The sequence below is a fragment of the Pezoporus occidentalis genome, unplaced genomic scaffold (assembly GCF_034315485.1).
Source record: "Pezoporus occidentalis ecotype Australia unplaced genomic scaffold, CSIRO_AGI_Poc_V1 ctg157, whole genome shotgun sequence".
Classification (NCBI taxonomy): Eukaryota; Metazoa; Chordata; class Aves; order Psittaciformes; family Psittacidae; genus Pezoporus; species Pezoporus occidentalis.
The window spans coordinates 1,271,331-1,297,008 of NW_026913393.1; the positions used below are offsets into that span (position 1 = coordinate 1,271,331).

A 25,678-nucleotide genomic window follows, 5' to 3' on the forward strand; every position below is an offset into this window, starting at 1 on the left:
CAGAGGAAGCTTTTTTAAGATTTTCATAGTGCTTCTCTCCTACCTTTTTTTGTGGGAGGCAGCTTGAGAAGGGAGGGGAACAGCTTAGGATGGCTCTTTAACCTGCCAGAGGGGAGATTGAGATGAGCTCTTAGGCAGAAGCTCTTCCCTGTGAGGGTGCTGAGGCGCTGGCGCAGGGTGCTCAGAGAAGCTGTGGCTGCCCCATCCCTGGCAGTGTTCAAGGCCAGGTTGGACACAGGGGCTTGGAGCAAGCTGCTCTAGTGGAAGGTGTCCCTGACTGTGGCAGGGATGAGCTTTAGTGTCCCTTCAACCCAAACCAGTCTGTGATTCTGTGATTTTTAAGAACCAGTTCATAGTGGAAGGTGTCCCTGCCCATGGCAGGGATGAGCTTTAGTGTCCTTTCAACCCAAACCAGTCTGTGATTCTGTGATTTTTAAGAACCAGTTCAACTAGGTCATGTGAAAATGCCCGCACTGCAGATATTTAGACAAGGTTGTCTTAAACTAGCTGACAACCAGAAGTTACATGCATACATTTCCACAATACAGAACAAATGAACTCCTACTATATGTTTTTGGAGCTGTTTAGAGCCACTCCACTTCTTTGCTGCAGGAAGCCAGGAGTCATTATTTTCACACCTCATGTTGTTGTCCAGTCTTAATTTTCTGTGTTTGTAACTGCTGCCAATTGGCCTGGAGGATGGATGTGGTCTGAGAAATTTTCCAGCCGTTGTAATAAGCCTGTGGACCATGAAAACTAATGGGGTCCTACTGAATGCCCTTTCATGTGGGCAAAGAAGGCTGGCAGATTGCTTCCTGGCTGTCCCTGCAGAGCCCAACCGGGAAGTTAACTTTCAGTATTGGCAGCACCAAATGTTCACAACTCAGCTGCCAGGCTTCTGAAATCATGAAATTGGGTTAAAAAGGAGAAGATTAAAAATAACAATCTGCAGGATTCTTTTTCGTTGACTTCTAAGCTAAGGGAAAGACTTGACTTGTGTTGTCAAATGTTTCTTCAGACTCAGCCTTTTAAATTCATGTGAAATTTCCTCCCAACTCTAGGTGTAGTTTCCAGATGACTATAGGCATCATGGGTCTTGGAATGAATTTGTGAAAGTTTGGAAAACAGATGATGATTGTGATATGCATTGACTTAAAAATGTCATCTTCCCAAAGAAGAGAAGCAATATACTGTGACTCAGAGAAGACATCAAATGAAAATTCCTTTGCTAGCATGGCCAAAAATGTGCCCACCACATTTAACTACTGTAGTTGTAAAATCGAAGTTTGGAAGGTTTAGTTCTTTGGCCCTGCAGTTTTCCATGTCTCCAGCTTTTTGCACCTTCCTCCACTCCATGCGTATGTATGTTGTTTATGAGCACAGATGATTACTGGCCTCCCAGTTTGGCTGGGGAGTCTGGTATTGTTTTCAGCCAATGACTTGTAAAGTCTATGGGAGGGCAAAATTGGTTCTTTCCACCTTGAGATGATGTCTTTTGGTTCTTGATATGTTATTGGTTTTGATGAATGTGTCATAGTCACATTTCTGTGTTAAGAAAAAGGACGTTGAGAACTCATGCTGATAGGCTTAATGAATGATATCAAATATAAACTGCCTCGTTTTCTTGTTAGAGGACTGCAGTTTAGCTGGCAGAATGGTGAGGAATTGGCAAATTGGACCGGCACCTTTAATTTCACGGATGACGGAGCAGTGAAGAGTGGCAGTGACACAGGCACCAGGTACCAACACCCGAGGGAATGACTAAAGAGACCTCTCTCTGTTTGTATAAAGCATAACATGAGTGCAGGCTGTATGAAAAATGAGATTTGCAACCTTCTGTGGCTGCTTGGTACTACTCCCCATGGCACAGAAGATCCCAGGGATACACACACGCTGTGCTGTTTAACCCCTTCAAGGCTTTGGGGCCATTTTGTAATATGCCATATTCACCTGTGCAGTACACAGGATGGGGACTTCCATGTCCTGGTCTCTCCTATTTCTGTTCTCCCACCAATGCTATGTGTCAATGTGACAGTGACAGTTTGGGAGGGTGGGACTTGGGTGAAGAATGTCCCAACATGACAGTATTGATGCACACAGAGGACACTGGCCCAAGGCTTCCTTTATAAGAGAATATGTATTCTAAAATACCCATAGTTTAAATTGAAATCCTTCCAGGGCCTAGTAGAGAAAAATGTCCTATATAGATAAGACTGTAGTATTTCCTTTATTGACACTGCTTTTAAAATCTGAGAAGCACTGATGTGCTGTTGAACTTTTTGTACTGATTTGTGGCAGGATCCTTTTGACTGGCATGTATCTGAAGGGTCATGGAGAGCCATGTGCATAGTGAGGAAACTGGCTATAGTCGTGCCTCAAGAGCTCCATAGCTATCACAGGCCATCTGCATAAATACAGGTACAGGTACAGGGTGAATAATTGGGGTATCTTCCTGGAACCTCAATTGTAGAAGTTAAAAGTCCTAAGTCATGTATAGTATCAAGTTCAGTAAGTAGCAGGGATATTTTAGAAAGACTGTAGGTGAAAGAACAAATAAAATGAATTAAAATAAGTTTACAATTAATACCTATGTGTAAATAAAACACTCCCTGGTTAAATGACATATTTTGTTTAAAAAACCTTCATTGTGTTAACTGTACATCACTGTAGCTGTGGAGCTGATAGCATTTCAAAGGCAAGCAGAAGTGCAAAGCCTGACCTGCCAAAACCCATCCAGTGTCACTGAATCACAGCAATGCTGCAATTCCTGTTGCTGTAACCTGATCCTGTATGAACAGTACTTGCTGATTTAACTAGTTAAGGTTCTTTAGAAAATGAACCAAAGTAGGCTGCAATTTTTCACTCAGAGGAAGGGAAAAATGGTTAATTATCTATGTATGTTTCTATCTATCTATCTATCTATCTATCTATCTATCTATCTATCTATCTATCTATCTATCTATCTATCTATCATCTATCTATCCTTTTGTTGCCTTCTTTGTGTAGTCTGTAAAGTCTCCAGTTTAGGCCCTTGGCATATAAAAGAAGTGAATGTAGCATAAAGATGTGAGAATATTAATAAGTATAGATTTCCCCCTCTATATACTCTTTCTTGTCAGAAACAGTGAAGCATCATTGCTTGCAGGATAGGGAAGCAAAACTCTTGACTGCAAAATACATACTATGTGCAAGGCACTGAATGCCACTACTATTCTTAATATGTTTAGCCTCTTGACAGACAAAGAGGTTCAGGATGCAGGTGTTTTTTTTATACAAACAGGCTCAAGCTGCACAAGTTAGACAAAAATTTCAAAGGTTATAACATCAATAAAAGATGTCAGTTTCAAAGTCTATGTCGTGTTAATGACTATGGATCTGAAAGAGGGGGATTTTGAGTTAAAGGCTGCAACATACATTGCACGTAAGTGTGTTGCGGATTTTATTTATACATTTGTCTACTGTCTGAAAGCCAAGAATATAATAAAATAAAATAGAACTGTATTATATATATTATATATATGATTTTATATATATATAATATATATATTAGAACTGGAGGTGAGAGTGTGGTGAGTACTGTGTCATAAATTGTTTACCTTTAATCACCTTTCTTGCTGTGTTATCACTAGACATCCTCTGAGGGTCTTAATCTGACACCCCACTTCAGGCTGTTGAAATGAATTGAAAACAAGCCTTCCTGTGATGAATAATTCTTTCAACCAAATGGAAAACTTGCAGACTGCATTTTACTGACCTGATTTTACTTGTATATATTTATAGGTCTCCAGAGAGATGTCTAAAGTGCACAAAACTATTTATACGTCTGTGGTATTAACCCATGTATATTCTACAACTACTCTTTATGTTTTAATTATGTAACTTAATACATAGTGTAGAGACACTGACAACTCATTCTGTAGGAGTGATTTGTTGGATAAAAATGAAGGACTTTGAAAGCAAAAGCACACTGAGAGAATAAAAGTGCATTAGAATTACAAGATTGCCGGTCTTCACAAGAGTAGTGTCCATATCAGAACAGTGAAGATTAAACGTCGCATGAAAATTGTAAGTAGGAGAGAAACAAAGAATGTCATGTTATTGATCTCAAGATAAGCTAATTCAGACCTTAACTGGTGTACAAAGTTAAAAGTGTGGCTTGCAGTTGGAATGTGTTTACTGTGCAGGGGAGTTCATTACACAGCTTCAGAAAATGAGCCATTTTTTTGTGCCATTTGCTTCAGCCATTGCTCAAGCAAAAATACCTTTTGCTTTTTATCTTTCTCTATGTATTACAAATCTTACAACATTCTTGTGGGGTGTCGTGGTTTAAGCCCAGCTGGCAACCCAGAAAACATGCAGCCGTTTGCTCACTCCCCGTCTTCTTCCCCCCAGTCCCGAAGGGATGGGGAGGAGAATTGAAATAATGTAACTCCAATGGGTTGAGATAAGAACAGTCCAGTAGCATGTATAACACAAACCACTGCTGCTACCACCAATAATAGTAATGATAAGGGAAATAATGAGGGAAAAGAATACAATAGCTCGCCACCCACCGACTGATACCCAGCCCGACCCAAGCAGTGATCTAGCCCTTCTGAGTAACTGCCCCCAGTTTATATACTGGGCATGACGTGCTGTGGAATGGAATACCTTTTTGGTTAGTTCTGCTGAACCCAGGACATGGGAAATCAGGTAAAACATTCTACCTGGTGCAGTCCTGGAGCCTTGATTCCTCTGTTGTCTTTTTAATGTTTTACAATTTACTGGGGTTTTGAGTCTTCATGCTTAAAGCATTTTCTGCTGCCAAGAAGCTGTCTTAGTGATATGATGATCTTTCTGCTATATTGGTTGGGTTATGATGTTCTCTGCCATTGGTCCATCTGAGTTGAAGATTTCAATGTAAGACTTAGGTGTTGACACCACAGAAGCCTTTCACAGGTGAGAGAAGACATGAGCTTTATGCTTTTGGGCCTGTCAATTTGTACAGTGAGTTCTTCAGTATGACAAATCTGGAGCTTTGTCCCCAGTGGCTACAAAATAGATGTCTAATCAGTTGGATTCATCAAAATCACATTTTTCAGACAAAATCGCATTTTTCAGTAAGGCCTTGGGCCATCAGACCTCATTGGCCAGGACAGCAGCTGAAAATGTGCCCACTGCTGCTTGTCAGCAACCAATCATGTTTTGATACAGCTACTGTGAAAATAAAAAAGCACCAAAGTGTACCTAAAACAAGAATTCGGTATACTCTCCAATAAATCATTCTAGGTGACACATTTTACAGTAGGAAAACCTCTAAACAAAGATGCATGGCAATCTGTGGGAGAGATGACTTAGAAAGCACAGGGGGTAGTGGTGTTGATTTGGAAGTACGATCTGCAAGGTGGGCTTATCACAGGTGGGTGAGCAACCTGCAGATGTACCCTGGATTTTGCTATGTCATTTAGGGCTGTTTCTGCTTTAGCTCCTGCTGTTACACCTGCAGCTGTTGCAGCAGAGCTGTATTGGATAGTATATGAGACCAGTTGTAGAGAGAGTAAGAGGACAGATGAGAAGGGAACAGCGTTAGCATTAGCTGATTAGCTGGAGTGGCTGTTTGCTCAATTCATACTGCTGTTGTGGTATTGGGTAGCAGAGCCAAACAATCCTCAAATGATAAAGAGAAGGCTCTGGGAACACCTAAGAGCAGCTTCCAGTACCTGAAGGGGGTCTACAAAGGGAGAGGGGCTTTGGACAAGGGCCTGCAGGGACAGGCCAAGGGGAATGGCTTTAACCTGCCAGAAGGGAGACTGAGATGAGCTCTTAGGCAGAAGCTCTTCCCTGTGAGGGTGCTGAGGCGCTGGCACAGGGTGCCCAGAGAAGCTGTGGCTGCCCCATCCCTGGCAGTGTTCAAGGCCAGGTTGGACACAGAGGCTTGGAGCAAGCTGCTCTAGTGGAAGGTGTCCCTGCCCATGGCAGGGGTTGGAACTGGATGAGCTTAAAGGTCCCCTTGAACTCAAACCTCTCTGTTAATTCTGTGATCTGTGTGTTGAGATGTGAAGACAGATCAAGATCAGAATGTCAGTGCCACTTTGCCAGGAGCTGTCAAAGTCATTATGAAAAAACATATCCTCAGGGTATCACAGCTATGGTCAACTGTACAAACATGTAAACTGTCTGTGAAGTCAGGGGAGCAGATCAAACAGGAAATCTAGAAATGGAGCACCTCTGAGATTTGACAGATGGGTGAATACACTTTTCTTAAGGTTACTTGTGAGGTACATACAGGTATCAATGAACTGCTTTTAAAGGACAGAAATATGAAAGCCACTCCTCTTCTCTGGAAGATCACACGAATTTAGGGCTGGTTCATGGAAACACTTTTGTTGTTTTGTTTTTTCTAATTAAAAATCTTTAATTTGGAAGATAAGCAGGCTATCTTGGGAAGCTGACTTTGTCTTGGTGGGTGGACATTTCTGATGCTGTTTATTATGAAAATCCAGACAGATTTGTCACACTGTAAAGAAACAAATCTAGCCAAGCCTTTCAAAATATCCTAGGTGGATAATCAGGAGGTTCATGGGTTAATAGCTTTTAACTTCAATTACTTGAATCTCCCGGGATACATGAACTCTTGTACAAGAATTACAGCTCTTGATTTTATTTTTTTTTTGCATTACTCTGGTTCTTCTAGAAAGAAAACCAGCCTTGCATTAGAAATGCCATTTCTGTCTTTAGCTTCCAGCCACTGGATTTTATTTTTCCTTGCTATACTGTATTAAAAAGCTTCCTGTCACTACTAATTGCTTCCTGGTACAGTGTTGCCCTACTCAGTCACCATATGTTTAGATTAAGCTTCATACGCCTCTCATACTTTTTAGAACCCAACTAATTTCTGCAGGTCCTTTTGTAACTCCCACCAACATCTCAAACCCTCAGAGATGAAATTTCAGAACCGGATGCAGTAATTCAGAAGAGCCATTGCCACACAGTGCATACAAAGATGTATGACCATTTTCTCTTGCTTATATTTTTATTTTTTTACATGGCAGTTTATAGTGACACATTTTATTCACAACTGCAACCATATACTGAAAGTTCATGATCAGTTAGACATCTACTACATCAGGTAGCATTGTAGACGAAGATGGTAAAGTGGTTTAAACCACTTAATTCCAGTGACATTGGCATCAATGGCTGGTCACCAGGAGAAGTGAAAACCATCTTTTTTTGTGTTTGTTGTCGCCAAGGAGGTAGTCGAATAATTTAACGAACCTACGTAACAGAACACTTGTTGCTTCTCCGTCTTTCTTTGTGCCCACAGCACCTTCTCTTTCAGCTCTGTCTTTCAAGCACCATCTTGTAGTGGACCAGTCAACGCAACTCTCAAATGGCAGAAACACACATGCAGCAGTGTGATTTTTTTTTGTGCTGCAGCCCGAGTGAAGTGTAAATTAATCTAAGGACATAGAACATTTCTGCTTCACTTGCCAACTGTGAGAGCAGGGGGATCTCATTTAACATCGGTATGCCCAGGTGTTTTCTTTTGCAAGGTACAGTATGAAAGGTTGTTATGAGTTCCATCAACTTCAGAGACTGCTCTTGTTCTTGGTGGTAGTCACAGACACTGTGCAGCATCTATGAGAGCAGAGCCCAAGGTCCCTGTTTCTGTCTGCCATGGACTTACCTGCCGCTCACAGAATCATTTAGGTCAGAAAGGACCTTCGAGAGCGTCTACATCAACTTCTTTATCTACCAAACTGGGATTGTGCCTTCCAAACGAGGTCAAAGTAATCTTAGGAGAATATGCCATGTGAAGTGGTAGGATCCATTCTTTGAGGGGAGAAAGCTCACTATATTGATGTCAGACCCTTAAACCTTTTGACTAAATCTTGTAGGTTTTGAAGTTGTTACATAGAAATATTAGTAGAAGCAAAGTGATTTAGTCACAATGTGCTCTCTGATGAACTGATTTCAACGCCTAATTTGCTTTGCTCTGGATGAGTTTTCCAGAGCCCTTATAGTGATGATATGCTCCACCTCAGCTACAGCAGTTTGAAGATCCCATTCTAGCCTAGTCAGATGAATGTGAATCCCCATGTGCTTTGGGGAATGTGCTCTGGAACACTTGCTATGTTCCTGAGTAGTGGTGGTGAAACTAGACCTGCGGCTGGCCATGGATCTGCCCATACTGATGAGCGCAGGCACTGCTAATTGGACAGTACTCTTAGTATTTAGCAGAAGCCTGCACGACTTGGTTCATTTATTCTCATCTCTTAGTCACTGGATAATGTATATTTTTGGAAAGATCTTTGTTTTTCCTGCAGGGTAGGTGGAATCCTTCCTGTTACACTCTGTTCTCTTGCAGCATAAGTGCTGCAGCCTCACTGCAAACCGTGCAGAACTAGTACTGCAGGAATGAACAAAATGGAAAGGCAGCTTGTGCAGGAGAAAATGCTCTTGTTTAAAATATGCTTAACACCCAATTGTATTTTAAAACCTTTGTTCAATATATCAGACAAATAAGTGCCTCAATCCAAGTGTCACTTGAAGGCAGGATTGAAGTCCCAGGCTTTTAAGTTCATGTAGCCATGATCAAGAAAAGCTTACTTTTGATCAAAGCAGGAGTAACCCAGCTGGAGATGATCAAAGACTTAAGAGTTAGCTGGTGTACTGGGAAACCAAATATGTCTTTCGCTAGCAAGCTCAGTAAGCTGCTCAGCTGGAAGTGAGGTTGCAATCGGAGACATGAAGGTTGGAAAAGAAGTAAGGCTCAGTCAAAAAAAGGAAAATTACAGAGTGAATAGCATCTCATTTCTGGGCATTCAGTGCTGAGAGCCATAAAAAAGTGGTGTCCTCTCTGAGCACTTGCAGCTTGTGTGGTGTTCAGATAGAGCATCTGATGCTTGGATTTAATGTGGATTTGAAAACAATTGACTTGCATGGACACAGAGCAGTGAGCCATGGGAAAACACAGTCCCACATGCAACTGTGCTATTTGCTGCGATTCCCTATTATGAAGAATCATGGATTATTGTGTTGGTTTTCCAGTAGACTTATGACCTTCTATGGGTAAAAGCAGTTTGGATCTCAGCAGGGGAAGTGAAGGCAGTGCAGCGACAGGATATTTTGCTGGAGACGCATCAACTCTGTTTTATGGATATAAAACATGACTGTGATAAAGGTGAAACACAGCCCTTTTCTGTAGCACAAGGAGTAGTGTAGTCAGGTTTGTCACTTGTCACTAATCAAGAGCATAAATCAAAATAAACTGCACTACACCCTTATATCTTAGGTGGATATCACACTGAGGAAGATGATGAGGAGGACAGTTCCCATTTGTGCTAATTAAGCTTTCTGACAGGCAACTACTTTCACAGGGAGCTACATGGTTTAGAGTGGGAGTTAATAAGCAGAAGCAGCACTCAGAGCCTAGGGAGTGGGTGGGACTGATGCTTCCTCTGGGAGAGCATGTGGGGCTGGTCCCCAAACACTCCCAGCAGGACCAGACCCTGCTGAGCGGAGGAGCTGTGTTTAAAGGACATCCGCAGGGGCTGAGGGAACCCGTGTTCCTTGTGCTAGAACCTGGTGTGCAAAAGCTGTGTTCTGGAGAAGTGCAACATGAAGCACTTCTGCTGGAAAAGGTTGGCCAGTGCTCCAGGAACCTACCTCTACTAGTTTGCTTCAGTGTCTGTAGTGAGAGGGGGGATTGCTGTGAAGCAAATAAATACATGGACAGCTCTCTTAGGAGAAAGAAAATAACCTTTTTCTAATAGTCTATTGACCAGATACTGTCTTGCGAATTCCGTGATGCTGATGTAGCATCATTAATGGCAGCAACCATGGTGCTGCAGCATCAATAGCGTTAACACTAAGGAGGCGTAGTGCCTGACTGTCTGCTTCAGATGTGGTTTTGGGGCTTATGAATGACAGCTCAGATGATGATTATTCAATGGCTTAGGCACACTGAGTTATTTTCAGTTGAGCTTACCCTGTGGCCAGTAGCATCTTCTCTGCACTCAGTGCAGCTGCAGGAGGCACGTGTCCCATTGGCAGTGTGTCATCTGGCCTGTTTCATGGATCCTCCTGCACTTCCCTAACGTGCCAAATGGTCAATTTGACACTCCCAATGACTCTGCTGGAAAAGCTGGAGCTACTGTGGGAGTTAGAGACTTGCAGGACAGTTCTGTGCTTTTTGAAGCTGTAGCGTAATGGAATAACTCTCCTACAAGTGTAATGCTGCCTTGTGGATTTCCTTTCAGACCCAGAAGTGATTTATTTTTACCTTGTACTTTCATCGTTACCCTTCTGCCTCTTTGGTAACATGTCTTTTCTCATTTCTATTTTCAGTTTGTGGCTTGGGTATACAGGCAGTGATCAAAGGGAATGCCTGGGACTCAGGAAATTTCATCTCTGTTCCATAAAATGACATCTTTGTCTCCAGTACCACGGACTGAAGCCAGCTTTCCCCTGCTGCAGCATTCCCATGTGATAGCATGTGCTGTCTAGTATCTGAGCTGCAGTTCTCTAAGCAGCAGAGCAAGAATTGCGCAGGAAAGATAAAAATACACATTAATCTAGATTTCTTCCGTTCTTACCTGTCCTTAGACACAAACAGGTTCTGAAATCCAGAGTTATGTGGAAGGACAAAGTCAAGGCTGACAGATATTGCTTATGTCCTGAGAGGTAGGAGTGGTGTGTAATGTGCTGAGTGTTGCATTTGGATGTATATCTGCCACTAGCTAACATGTAGAACATGCACATTCAGGGTCCCAGCCTTGTCTGACTGAAAGAAATAAAGAATGGTTACACCAAAATACAGTAGGAAAACAGTATTGCAGAAGGACAAAAAAGTTTGTCTGGACTAGTAGCCAGAGGGGACTCCTTCACCGCTGTATAATTCTGTGACCAGGAATAAGTCCTGTGGTGTTGGCTCCTGAGAGAGAGATTTCAGTTTAGTTTATTAATTTTATCTGGAGTACATCCACACAAGGTTTTGGCCTGGTGCAGCCTGGTGAGTTTTTAATCTAATCTCAGTTGGAGCAGCTTTCGAGTACAGAAGTTGCTCAAGTCCAGCTCAACAAGCCATGCACACAGAACATGTGCCAGTGCAATGGGTCTCAGCTACTCTTTAGTGAAGGCTGAATGCCTAGGTGAATGATTGAGTTGGAAGAAGAACCCAAGCCTTTTGGTGAGAGTCCAGATGAAGGTTCATGTTACGTGAACTGTATCTCCTTTCTGGAGGCTCTGGAAGTCTTCTCACAGATTTGTCACTGTTTGTGGAGTGCTATAAGTACTATAATTTCATAGAATCATGGAATGGGTTTGGGTTGGAAGGAACCTTAAATCTCATCTAGCTACCAGCCCGTGCCGTGGACAGGGACACCTTCCACTAGAGTAGGTTTCTCCAAGCCCCATCCAACCTGGCCTTGAACACTGCCAGAGATGGGGCAGCCACAGCTTCATTGCCTTGAAGAGTATGCCAACAGATTTCCAAATAGTCACGTCTTTTAAAGATTGCTGAGCTATTTGGTTTGTTTTTGTTTTTTTTTTTTCTGACAGTAATCAGATTATCTCTTTATTAGGAATCTGTGATGTTCTCCTCCTGCCAGATTCTAGGCATAGGCTTCCTCCTTTCAGTCTCAAGGTTTTTGCCCCTCACTGGATCACAGAAATGGTTGGTTTGGGATTTTTAAAAGCTGAGGTGGTGAAAACCTCAGGAAGAGGTGAGGGAGACACTTCCTAAAGCAGCCTCTGACAAGACAGAGACGTTCCTAGTTGGTAGCAGATTGCTTTGGGAGGCTCTTTGGCTTCTTCCAGTCAAATACTATAGTCCCTTTCTCCCTTTTATGGGCTTCTCTCTTCCCTGCTTTATCACATTGGTGTCTGGATGTACTTAGAAGGCAAAATTCAGAAGCTGCTTGCTTTTAGATGCTTCTGGCCTTTGGATGCCCTGTTGCAGATACCTGGAGATGTTTTCTGGACACTCTCCCGTCCTACAGTTCCTGGGGGGTGTGTAAGTGCTTAACACTTCTCCAGAACAGATCAATTTTGAATCCCCCGAAATTTTTGATATTAACTACAAACATGAACTAATAAGGAAGCTAAAAAGTCTTTCCTACTTAGGGATCATATATTCAGAACTGAACAGACATTTGGGTCAAATATGGTATTATTTTAAAATGACAGAAACCCAAAATATTACATTTCCAGTGATGGTTTAAATAAAGCTCTTCCAGGAATCTTGTGTTTTTCTTTCATATTGAAAATCCAAAGCATAGTTTGGAGTTACAGCCTCATGAATTCTGAGAATTTAAAGGATTCATCAAAATAACTTGCTCTAACCTTTATCATAATACCTACTCCTCCAGGTTGTTTCCTTGTATTTCTTCATTATGCTCATAACTGCTATGTGGGTATGCACAGGTTTTAGGTATTAGGTTTTAATACAGACTTCTAATGATAAATGGTGAAACTGATACAGAGCTTGGTTTAAACCCTAAATATTTTTTGTCATTTGAATACAGTCTCTTTGAATTCACTGCACAGCCTGGGCTTTCTCTGTCCCCTAAACATGAGTAGCTACCACTGTGTTTTGTTTCCTCTTCACTCCAGTCTGATGGCTAAGGTAGAGGAATTTAACAACAACAACAAAAAATATGTCAATACTTTAATTAAGAATAGCACTGTCATTTGTTCTGAGCATTCAGATCCTTTCATTCTCAAAGCCAACTCAGTTTTTTGGAGAAGAAAATCCCAGCTTCCCATCCCCTCCAAATATACCAAAAGAGTAAATCCCAATTAAATTCTCAAATGCATAGAGCTATGCAAGTCTCCACAGACAAGATGCAACCTCCAGCACTTTGCTTTCTACCCAGGAGCAGACTTTAAGGTACTCTTTTCAGCATATTCAGACACCAAAGGATGATGGGAGCAGTGTTCCTCGAGTCCTCGGTGCTTTTCCCTGACTTGCAGTGGCAGCTGTCACATGCTGACTGCTGGAAAGGTATTTGATCCTTGTTGGTGCCTATAAAAGAGATGAACTCCTGTAGAGATGGCCAAAGTGGACATACATGGGTGGCTGTTCTGCCATCAGCAATGACATCTGTGTTTTCATGTGAAGTAATAACGTGCCTATGGGCCAGATAGCATAGTGTAAAGTTAGGCAAAAATCATAACTAACAACATTAAGCAAACTGTTGTTGATGGGTAAAGAAGTATGCTAGTCTAAGCCCTATTTGCAATCTTTCTTCTTGTTCTTCTTCAGGTATTTTGAGTTTTATGAAGGACCTTTGGAATACAACTCTACTAAATGCTTGGAATTACGGCATGACATCATTGAGGTGAAGGTTTTATCTATGTAAGTATGAATGAATGCTTGCTAAAAAGAATCATAGAATCATAGAATCACCTTGTTTGGAAAAGACCTTGAAGATCATCAGGTCCACCATTGCCCTGGGCAGCCTGTTCCAATGTGTGATTACTCGCTCTATGAAGAAATTTTTCCAAACTCCAGTCTAAACTTGCCCTGGTGCAGCTTGAGGCCGTTTCTTCTTGTCCCATCCCTTGTTCCTTGGGAGCAGAGCCCAGCCCCTCCTGGCTCCATCCTCCTGGCAGGCACTTGTAGGGAGCCATCAGGTCCCCCCTGAGCCTTCTCTTCTCCAGACTGAACCCCCCAGGTCCCTCAGCCGTTCCCCATCATACTTGTGCTCCAGGCCCTGCTCCAGCTCCATTGCCCTTCTCTGGCCCCTCTCCAGCACCTCAATGTCTCTCTTGTAGTGAGCGGCTCAGAACTGAGCGCAGGATTCGAGGAGCAGCCTCACCAGTGCCCGGTACAGGGGGATGATCACTGCCCTGGCTCTGCTGCCATACTGTTGCTGATACAGGCCAGGATGCTGCTGGCATTCTTGGCTGCCTGGACACAAGCTGCTCATGTTCAGCTCTGTCAATCAGCATCCCTGTGTCTTTTCCATGAGCAGCTTTCCAGCCACTTTTCTCCAAGCCTGGAGCATTGAGTGGGGTTGTCATGACCCAAATGCAAAGGTTACTTTTCAGGTAGGATGAAAATTATAACTTACAATGACATTGTCAAAACATACAAGGCTCAAGAGATCCCATCAATAGGTATTGCATCAGAAATTCCTGAGGTTATCTTATATGTACAAGTAGTGACATCAAAGTTTGACCTGAGGTCCATTTAAGAAAAAAAGGAGGCTTTTCACATACATTGAGGCATTTTAATCAGACCCGTTATCATTCTTTGGAATAAAAACCAGTGTAATACTCAATACCAGGTGATTAAAGAATAAGAACAGCCAGAATGACTCACAGCAAGAGTAAGAACAGCCAGAATGACTCATAGCTCTATCAAGAACAATGGCCAGTAGCAAAGGCTATGAAATTAAATGAAAAGGTTAGCTGTACCTGATAACATATAGCGTCATGGGGACTTGCTGGGTGGTAGATGGTGACTAGACTACAGTAATCAGAGCAGACAATAGACTTCTGTTAATTTGTTTAGATCTTTTCTGAGGCCATTTGTACTTTTGACCGCCTCAACCAGCAATGAGTTCCACAACTTAATAACAGTAAAAATGATGAAAATGTAATTAACACAAACAACAAAATACCTGGAATTTGTCTTTTGTGGTCCGTTCATCAGGAAACTAATGAGTTGAATGAGATGCATCCATGAAGCCATAGTGATGGAATAGGGCCAAAAAGTGAGGTTGCCAATGAAACTCATTGGGCAGAGCATAGCAAAGTATTTTTTATGTTGTCCTTTTGTATTTTCAGCATTGCACTGAGTTTAGGTGCTGGAATTATACCTAATCCCTTACATATCTAAAACCACTGGGTTAGTAATCTTACAATCTACAAACTTTATTAAGTTCTGTAAAACACACTGAGAATCTCAGCTGAAAATGCAGCTATGCAAGTGCATAGCATTAAGCAACGGAGGCTACAGAAAATCAATTTGTTTCTCCAGGTGTGCATGATTTAGAGCATGTTTCCCTCACTGACTTCATGCACAGAAAAATGTAGGTTATGTCCTTATCTTCTGCATTTGGTACTGGATGGAGGAAATACACAACTAACAAATTTGCACTGCTTGCTGACTTGCAGTACTTAAACATAAATAGAAAGAATGAGAATGTCACACTTCTGCCAGTGTTTTGCTGAAGATGGGGAGTTTTTAATTGTTTTTCTGCATACTTATCAGATGGTACAGTAATTACTAATTTTTCTTCTTCATTTTATCCACTGGCACATAGAAGGTAGTACACTCCTGCTCAGCTAGAGTTAGCCTTGCTTTTATGGAGATGCCATTTGACATTAAGCTTTTTTACTATGCTTGGTTCTTCTGATGTGCCTGCTTCTAATGTGCTACATTTCCTAACTCAGTCCTCACAGTAATGGAAGATTTCCAAGTTAATGTGCTCTGGTGGGCTACAGAAAGTACAGTATGACCTAATTCCTGGGAATTCCTAAGTCCTACTCACTTTAAATATATAATTATCTTAAAAGTGTTTGCTTTATTCAAACATCCAAAGCCCTCCCAGAAGACAACTCATTAAGACCTATCAGTCTTAAAGTAATTTCAGACTTCAGAATTTCCTAGCCTGATTATGAAATTGCTCCCTAACTCTAGATATTTCCAAGGCCTTCATTATCCCTGTTGTCTAAATACATATATGAACTCTAAGGTTGAAGTGGTTGGAATTGATGATATCACCAAAAATATGTCATCTTATATCAGCCTAGTAGACATAGGAATGTCATTTTTTGGGTATAATTAAAAGTATGTTTGCTAACAGAGAGGGAGGGAGAGATCCTTATGTAAAGAGCTTTTCACGTCCTCTTGCGGTCACTGATGCTTATCCCTACATGTGTACTCTTGCAGTTTATAAAATGGATTTAGCAACTGTGCTGTTCTGTAGCATCTCACAGATTAAGATAACCTCACCAAAATGTAATGGTAGTTGGCCAAATTATCTGAAGTATCCTCTTTTCCAGTACCTCCTCTGCTGGACCCATCTGCTAGGTGCAACTTTCCTTCCCAAAGCTGCTGTAGTTGCCAGACACTCATTAGCTTCCCAGCAGACTGTGGACAGACATACATTAGATGCTTCTTGCTTTATATTGCTTTTTTTATCCTGAAGAAATGGAGAGTGCCTGTCAGGGAATAGAAACCAGGCCCAAATATCTGAAGAGGTCCATCTATACTTGTGTTTTCATGGTTTAGAGTTGCTACATCTGAGCAGAAGAGGAAATAAAAATACTAAGATGTTGCTTTCACTACACTTTCAAAAGCATGGTCCCCTGGCTGCAGCTGTTTTAGGAAATGAAGCCTTTGTAATTTAATTTTCTTTCTGTTTATATTTTAGGGTGAAACAGACTGAATTGTTTGACAGGTGGAAGAACCTACAGATGTGCAAATGGGAGATGAATGTCACAGAAGCTAATTTATTAAAGTAAGAATCGTCCACATTAATAAGGCTGAGTAAGATTTACTTTAAGTTTAGCTTCCTGTAGCTACCCATACCTTTGTGTGGCATGTGGATCAGTGTTACCAGGAGAGGCAGGGAATTTGGTATAGGAAAGACTTCCAGGTATGATTCAGGCAGAAGTGAGGAAGAAGCCAAGCCTTAATGGCTGTGCCTAATGCATCAGCCTAACTCTCTGGTGGTGTAAAATTGATAACATCATTGGCAAGACATCTAATTTGTCCCTAAAAATACTCAAATGGGATTTTCCTGTTGTGGTTTAGATACTGTCAGACACTGTTTATGACTTTTTTAATTTATTTTTTTATTAAAAGCTGTTACTCCCTGACTGTCTAGATATGTTAACTGGTCTTTGGAGACCTCTGTGGCCAATTACTGTAGCACTCTGTCTTCCTTCATGTGACTTCCTCTTTGCTGAAGATCCACCATGGTGCTTTCAAAATACAACTTTTGAAACTGGAGTTGTGAAAGCAATAGTAGAATGAAGCCAAACCCATATTTGAATGCTGAATGTTGATATATTTGAGGCCAAATTTGAGCAGGTCTAGAGAAAACACATTATTTCAGAGTAAGTGGAATATAGACTGGTTAAGTCACTGGCAAGATCCAGTGCTGTTGTTTAGAATGAGGCCCCACAATTTTCTTCTGAATTGTCTTACATGATTCCAGGAGCTAGCTGTCATGAGTTAATGAGAGAATGTGAAAATGCATGTCCTGAGTTAGTCATTAACATCTTTAAAAATAACTAATTGTTAGTCCCAGGCTCATAACAGTTTTTCCAACGTGAGCGCCACACAGGAATTTTTTTAGGGTTTTTAGTATACTTTTTTTTTTCTGGAAGTGATTTGATGGGCAATTATCAGAGCCCGTATTGAAGACAGGAGCCATTCAGGATTAGAGCCTACCATCTTGAAGACTGTTTGGAGTAAGGGAACTAGTGATTGTACCCAGAATGAAGCATATTAAAGTGTGGAGAGGAGCACATTGAAATAAGGCGGCCACTGCAGAGGTAGGGACAGTCAAAGAGGACTATCTAAGGAGGACCATCGTTCTGTCTCAGGCCACTAGCACTAGCACATTAGGCAGGGTGCATTGTGCTATACATCCTATACAGTGCATTGAGACTTGTCTGCTTAGCATCCATCTATTGGGGCCACATCATATTCCTGATGCGTATATACAAGGTCAAAGGCAAAACTAAGACCTTTAAAGTTTTTTTATAATCACAGTTTTTGTAACTCACAGTTGTCTGGTAAATGGGGTAGTGTCTTTAGGTACTGCTGTGTTTAAGTCCGTGCCTTGCCAAGTTTTCCACATTCCCAGATGAATACTTTAACCCCTACGTTTGCTGCCCAGTGATGAGTAAATAGTTTACAAGAGGTGAAAGACCTCTAAAGCAGAGAGGGACTAATTCATTAGGATGGTTTGTAGAGGCAGAAGCTCAGCTTCCAGGTCTGGAGCAGGGCATAATTTGCACATGTATTTCCTGCAGTCTAGAAAAGGCAGGTATAGAGAGCTCATTTCTCCTTTTCTTTTTTTTTCTTTTTTTTTCTTTTTTTTTCTTTTTTTTTCTTTTTTTTTTTTCCCATAAATTACTTTCTCAGGGAAAATTTCACAGAATCTGAAATTTTCTAAAGGAAAATCTAGCAAACTAGCCAGGGATGGAGCTTTCACAACTTCCCTGGGCAACCCATTCCAGTGCCTCACCACCCTCACAGGAAAGAAATTTGTCCTTATATCCAACCTAAACTTCCCCTGTTTAAGTTTGAATCCGTTACCCCTTGTCCTATCACTACAGTCCCTAATTAAGTGTTCCTCCCCAGCAACCCTATAGCCCCCCTTCAGATACTGGAAGACTGCTATGAGGTCTCCATGCAGCCTTCTCTTCTCCAGGATGAACAGCCCCAACTTTCTCAGCCTTGTTAGTAGTAGTAGTAATTGCAAATCCTAAATCATCCTTGATCTTATTTCGCTCTTTAATTTTACAGGTCTACTTTGTCAAAGTGTTGCAATGCCCCTGCCTTTCTGTTCACCACCCAGAAAAATACTCCCTTGGGAACTAAACTGAAGTATGAGGTGGATACTAGTGGAATCTTCCACATCAACCAGGAGATCTTCAAAATGTTTCCGAAGGTGCCTCATTCTTCTGCCCATTTGAAGAATCAACTTCACTCTACTTGCTGCATTAGATACTATAGCCAAGCATTTAGCAGTTGGCTGGCTGACATTTCTACAGACTTCATTGCTTTTACTTTGAAAATGTTTATTTTTTTATATGATATTTTAGTTGATTATCCTATTGTCTATTTGTCAACTGCTCTAGTATGCAATATATATATATTTTCCTGCAGTATATTACTGACCTAGTAGCAAAATGGCTAATGAAATAAGTTAAGAAAGCTGAATAAAAGAGGCACTTATTGATCACAACTTTTTAAAGGGCAATATTCATGTACAGTAAATCCAACATTTGGGGTAGACCTGCTTTTTTGAGGGCATGATTATTTTATAGTTCATATTCACAAAGACAGACTATTTTTATACTTATTTCTGTTTCTAGTTTATCTGTGAACAGGCTGCACAATTTTTAAATATATTCATCATTATGATTATTCAAAACCTTTTCATCAAATAATCTTTGAAATTAGGGCCATTCAAAATTATAACCATGTGGCAATTCCCGTTACACATAGTGACTGATACGCAGAAATGGGTTTATGTGACTGCTGATTTACCATGAGGCACACCTCATGAATTTAAAATGGCATATTTGGAGGGGACAGCTGAAATTTATTCTTTTCAGAAAGTCAGAAAAATATTCAAGTTAAGTACTTCAATTTGTGCCATTAAAGTTGTCCTTCAGGGTCTAACCACTTCTAATCCATTTGCTTTTTGAGCACTATGAATGGGTAGGGTAGTGCTGTTATCTAAATGTACACGTGCGGGACTGGAGCAGAGCAGGGAACAGGCCTATATCCAGGAAAGCACTTTAGCATCTGAAAACATGCAAAGAATGGATACATCTAAGTCTAGGAGTATTATCCACAAAACCCTGCCTGATTGCACAGATGAATGCATGAGAGCCTACATATCTGCCTACACTTTTTGTTAGGACTGTCTTACAGCTGCAGTTATATTTAACCAGGTATGCCTTCAGGGTGCTTTGAAGGTGCTACCATGGGCCGAACTACCTTTGGGATTGCCTGGGCAGCTCCTATGTAGCTAAAGCCTTCCTCTGTGTAGGAGCACGGCTGCAGCATGGTAAATGTAGGAGATGAAGGGCTGAAAGGACAGGAGCAAGACTTTAAAGGCAAGAGCCTTGTGCTTAGTGCAGAGACTGAGCTTCTGACCTCTTTTTCAGTATTGCAAAGGCATTTTGTGTTAAGAAATCCCTGGATAAAGCAGAAGCAACTCAATATTTCCTCTCTGTGGGGCAGCTGCTGCTTTTCTCAGACAGGTGTAATTGCATGCCCTTTTGCCTCATGGCTTATGAATGCTGTGGAAAGATACTGGGAATATGCACCCAGAAATGTCATGCCACTATCGCATCTCTCTGTAGTTTGTGGTATGAAATTACTGATAAAATATGTATGTACTGAAACAAGTGCTCTCATGCTTACATAAGCACATCTCTACATATTCATAAGGTGTAGCATGGCTCGATTCTGCGTCACAGCCCTCTCACCCTAACGGCCCACTTCTCAGAGATGTGATTTTCACTCTCTCTGGCTTCAGCTGCAGCTGCATGTCTGCATATGAAGACAGAATTTTGCTTGAAGATTACAGAAGGATGCATCCTACACAAGTCCAGAAAGGTGCCTGATTTTGGGCTATAGGCACTGCTGGTGGTACAAGTGCTGATTAATAATCATGGGTACTATTAGGACACTTAGTTCTAGCAAACTGAAATCTGGTCTAGGTTCTGATAAATAGGTGTGGCCTGCTGTCTGACAGTGTTCTTGGGCTTTACTAGCTGGTCTGGAGTGAACAGATGTCTCAAAAGCAGGACATCAGAGCCCAAGGAGCTAGCAATTTGTAGGCAGCTCAGAAGGCAGTTCCTGGGGTACGCTGATTTTATGGTTCATGCCCTCATGTGGAAATCAAAAGGGAAAGCAAGTTTCTAAAATTAATCCATCCATTATTAAGTCTGGACAAAATCAGGTTATTGTTTTTTTCCCCCTCTGAGTTATTTGCCTATACTATATCTAATTGCAGAGAAAACAATCCTATTCATATGCACATCATGGGAATATTGTGGGACAGAACCAGTGTCAACTTCCTGTGATTAGTGTGTCTGCAGCAAGATGCAGCTGCACCAAAAAAAAAAAAGGAAGAAGTAAAACAGAAACTCATTGCCTCCATGTTCTGGGATATTTAACTGATTCCTTGCTGTGATCTTGCAGGATATGCCGTACCACCGGTCCCAGTTTAAGAAATGTGCAGTGGTTGGGAATGGAGGAATTCTAAAGAACAGTGGATGTGGCCGGGAGATTGACAGTGCAGACTTCGTGTTTCGGTAATCACCACAGCACCAATTTCATTTTTGCCTGTTTCAATGACAAATAAAGGACTGAAAAGTTATTCTCTCTCACACGGAAACATGGGGTTTGCCAGACTGGCAGTATCAAGCCTGCTTTTTGCACAAAAAGTAATGTTTCAAAAAAACCCCACCTACTGCATAATATTTATTTTAAAATTTGAGGAAGTATTTCTCCCTGATTCCGTATGGTTAATCACTGGTTTATTGATAAAGCATGATATCCTCTTTTGGAACATCCCCTGTACTCAGGTTATGATTTATCCTTCCATGGACTTCAGCCTGTAAGCAACATCTTGTGGACATGATGGTTTTATTGTGCAGTTCTAAACCAGAGGCACAACCCCTGTTACGTGACAAGCACATAACATCTTGGTCAAATTGCTCCATGCTGAGCATCTCACATGTCTCAGAGTTGTGCTTCTGAGGTGGTGCAGAGCTCCACTGGAGTGGAGCTGGATAATGGGTGTTTCAGTAACTGGAGTCTCCAGGGTGTGCAGGGATGCCTGAATAACTTTGAAGGCTGTGTCTTCGTATTGTGCTCCCCAAGATATGTGGAGTTATCCAGGTTTTGCATAAACTAGGATGTCCTACAATATGTCCCTGGATAGCAGAGTTCAGCAGCACTTTTATCGTCCTTAATATATATGGGAAAGATGTTTTAATTATTCATAGTCATGACTAATCCATCTCTAAATCCTGTTTAGCTCTTTGCCTGGGTCATGCCATATGACAGATAGATCACAGATTCATGACCTGTTCTGTAGAAGAGAATAATATTGGCCTATTTTCTGATCTTCGTTATGTTGCTGTTAGTTTAGAATAACCGTGCATGAATTAGTGAATTTATCTGATTTCATACCAGCAAAAATTAGGACATATTTTGGCTCATTGCATTCTTAATTTAATTTGGCATCAAATGATAAATAGAATTGTACAGGTCTTCCCTTCACTATTCATTGTTTTCAGACCCTTGTGATTTCCTCTTGTGATTACTTTATAGGGAGCTATTGTTGTAGTTTTAATCTGTGAAACAGTCCAGGCTTTACGTAACTTGCTTCTTAAAAGCCTAGTGTACCCCATATACATCACATAATTTTTGTAGACTCCCTTCTATGGTATTGGCACACAGCTATCAGTATGGTTGAAAGGAGTGGTACATGTTACACATGGAAATGACAAGCTGATTAGAAGTGGAAATGTGGGCAGCAAATGTCATAATTCCTGTATAAGAACATTCAGTGGAGGTCCCTTTTTACCACTGTTACTCTTCCTAAAACTGTACCAAAACCAGATTAAAAAAGAGCTGATCGAATCACTATAGAACTTACTTAGAAATCGGATTGCTGTTGGTACTAGTGACTAACTAAACAGAGGCTTAAGTAGAACTGAAATATTAATAAATACATCCAGACTTATGCAAAAGAAATCCCTGGTTCCCCATCTCCAAAACGCATGGAACCAGCATTGTACATAAAGACATGCTTGTGTTTAAAAGCCTAAGGTCTGCTGACATCAGTTTTAAAGCAAGGCCTGTGTTTAATATTAGGTCTGTACACATCTACCTTCCAGTCTAAAACCAGTCCACCGAACTGTCAGGAATCATTATCTTGGTCACCAGTGAAATAATTATTTGAAATATTTCAAAAACAGCCCATGGGGCACTGCTAACATTTGGTGATAACTTCAGGACACCTGCAAAAATCTTCTGTAGTCCAGAAGACCGTGGCCAGAAGGATACAAACAGTATTTTTCTATGAAATAAATTCTGATAGCAATTAATTATAGTACAATGGAATAGATAAACTACACACGCATGAACTGCATTTACTGGTTGTTATTGTCTATCTCCATCTACTGGCCAGAGTAGAGATCTGTGGTGGAACGCTGGGTGCATTTAGAGATCCTCTATGCGGGGATGAATTTTTGGTCCTAGGACAAAAGTGCTGTTTATGAAGATTGTATCATTTTTGTGAGGAATTATTACTTTGAACAAATTCAGTCTTTTTAATCATAGAAACCCAGACTGGTTTATCTTAGAAGGGACCATACAGCTCATCCACTTTCAACCCCCTGCCACGTGCAGGGACACCTTCCACTTAGAGTAGGTTGCTCCAAGCCCTATCCAGCCTGGCCTTGAACATTGCCAGGGATGGGGCAGAGTTTACGGTTCAAAAATATTGAAGCGAAGTATTTGAAAACCTATTCCAAATATAATTTAGTGAACACAGTGCACATTCCTAGGTGGAACTGGGGATGCTAGAGGACTTAAGAAGGATGTTGCATGACCTAGGAGAGAAGAGTACTGGAAATAGCATTGCCTATAAGAAGGATGAGAAGGATGAGGTGGCTAAAAAAAATTATCTGACCTGATAAAGAGGGACTCTCTGGAAAGTAGATGGGAACCTGCTGAGTCTGAGAAGGACTTTGGAGGATTTTTGTGCTTTCTTGTCCTCCCCACTCACCTTGTCCCTGTGAGTAAGAAATGATGCTGACAGCTGAATAGTGCTATTGTGAAAACACTGAGCATCTGTTACCCTAAATGCCTTCACAGGTTTCTCCTGTTCAGCTTTGATCTTCAGAAATATGGACATGTTTGGGAATTAGGCACAGCAGTATTTTTGATACGTGGTGATTTTAACAGTGATGGCTTTTATAGAGGCTTGTAGATCAGAAGTTTTCAAAATGCCAGCAAGTATCTAACTGGCTTAACATGAGTGTAAAACTAGTAGCAAACCCACTTATGTTGCCTCTGATAAAACACACTGAAGGGTTTTTTTTAATCTGGGTTTCCTATAGAAGTGAATCTTCCGTGATAGGTTGTGTGTACATGTGTGTGTTTCAGTAACTGCAGCATCTCCTGAGGGATGCTCTAAATTGTGTATGATGAATCTAGGTCAAGGCCAAGCTGAGTGGAGGTTGGGCAAATTCAAGGTTTGCAAATATTCACAAGTTTGCTCCTATTAGCTTTTACATCCTCTGGTGAATCTGTAGAGTCTGAATTGCTACTTTTACACTGCATTGGGAGATGCTTATATAGGGAAAAGGAAGGAAAGCCAATAGTTTTGGGTTAATTAGGACTGGACTGATTTGTGAAGCATTTCTTCTAAATTCTGTTGGGTATGAAATAAAGCATGTTAAAGGCAATGTTATGGTTTGTTTATTAATTATTGAATACAGCTCAGCTGCTGCTGAGGAAGTCTTTGATTTTATAGGGTGATTATCCTTGAGGCTTCACACATTTCTCATCCTAAATTGTCAAAATAAATAGCATAAATAAATAGTTAAGGAATTAAAATGGGTGAGCACTGGCTACATAGAATCATAAAATCATAGGATAGTAAGGGTTGGAAAGGACCTTAAGATCATCTACTTCCAAGCCCCCTGCCATGGACACCTCACACTAAACCATCTCACCCAAGGCTCTGTCCAACCTGGCCTTGAACACCACCAGGGATGGAGCATTCACAACTTTCTTGGGCAACCCATTCCAGTGCCTCACCACCCTAACGGTAAAGAGCTTCCTCCTTATATGCAATCTAAACTTCCCCTGTTTAATTTTTAACCCGTTAGCCCTTGTCCTATCACTACATCTTCAAAAAGACTCAGGAAAGATGAGAGATCTTAGCTCCGTGTAACTTGTTACCTTAATGAACAGTTTGGGCATCAAGGTGGTTTGATACACTTTTAAATTCTTAGTCTGTTTCTAGATCTGTTGCTTGGAAGAAATGCTTACATCAACTCCACTTTCTAGTCCTGAAAAGGTGCAAGGAATTTTCTAACTTTCTTACTAATTTCTTTCCTTTATAGATGCAATTTGCCTCCTATATCTGAGAAATACTTAACAGATGTTGGAGTGAAGACGGACGTTGTGACTGTCAATCCCAGTATAATTACTGAGAGGTATTTCTGTTTTGGTTTGGTGGGTTGTTTGTTGTTTTTTTTTCTGTCTCTATTGTTTTTCCAAATCTACTTTTCACTTAACTCTGTCTGTTACAGATTTTTCTTCCCCCCAATATTACTTTCAACTAACACAAGGAATCATACATTTCATGCTGAATTGGTATATGGAATCAGTAACAACTGACAGAAATTTGTTACGCACTTCAACTTGCACATTGGTGATAGAAAGTGGGAAGCTGATGAGCTAAAATTGGAACAGCAGAGCCATCCTTCCCCTGGAAGGTTTGTGCCGTGCTTGCAAGCCTCTGGCAAATGTCTCAGAAACATTCAGGGTGGAAGCAACTGAATCTCACCCTAAATGTTTAAATAAAGTAATGCACATTGTCCTGTGCTTTTTAAAAAAGCCGGTTAAGCTTCATAGACAGGATTGTCTGGGTGATTTTAAATTTGTTAAGGCCTTAATGATACCTTGCTGACAGGTCTGAGATCATGGGACTTATTAGTGCCTTCTTTTATTGCTGGGGGAACGTGCTGCTTTTCTCAAGCCACCTAAAATAATTCGCTTGCATTTTGGATTTCTTTTAAATGCTACAGTTAAACATTTTAGTCTTTTACTCTGCTTTGGTGTTTGCTGCTTTCTAATAGAGTTCTGCACTGCGTAGTGCAGTATACAGCTGCAGTTTACATCCTTCTCATAATAAAATGAGAAATGAGACATGATCAGAAATGTTTCCAAAGTTTGTCAACTGTT

At 41.0% G+C, this 25,678-nt stretch overlaps 1 protein-coding gene across 7 annotated transcripts in view; it reads left to right on the top strand.

Annotated features, from left to right (window-relative positions):
* ST8SIA5 (ST8 alpha-N-acetyl-neuraminide alpha-2,8-sialyltransferase 5) overlaps nucleotides 1-25,678 on the top strand; it is an 80,277-nt gene that overhangs the window by 47,232 nt on the left and 7,367 nt on the right. For 6 of the 7 annotated variants that reach the window (XM_062611785.1, XM_062611786.1, XM_062611788.1 and 3 more), the window contains 6 exons: nucleotides 1,632-1,739; nucleotides 13,247-13,339; nucleotides 16,368-16,454; nucleotides 18,476-18,620; nucleotides 20,891-21,003; nucleotides 24,835-24,927. In XM_062611785.1, coding sequence (XP_062467769.1) covers nucleotides 1,632-1,739; nucleotides 13,247-13,339; nucleotides 16,368-16,454; nucleotides 18,476-18,620; nucleotides 20,891-21,003; nucleotides 24,835-24,927 — 639 coding nt within the window. The remainder of the gene's footprint in view (nucleotides 1-1,631; nucleotides 1,740-13,246; nucleotides 13,340-16,367; nucleotides 16,455-18,475; nucleotides 18,621-20,890; nucleotides 21,004-24,834; nucleotides 24,928-25,678) is intronic. The other variant, XM_062611791.1, reaches the window with a different exon arrangement.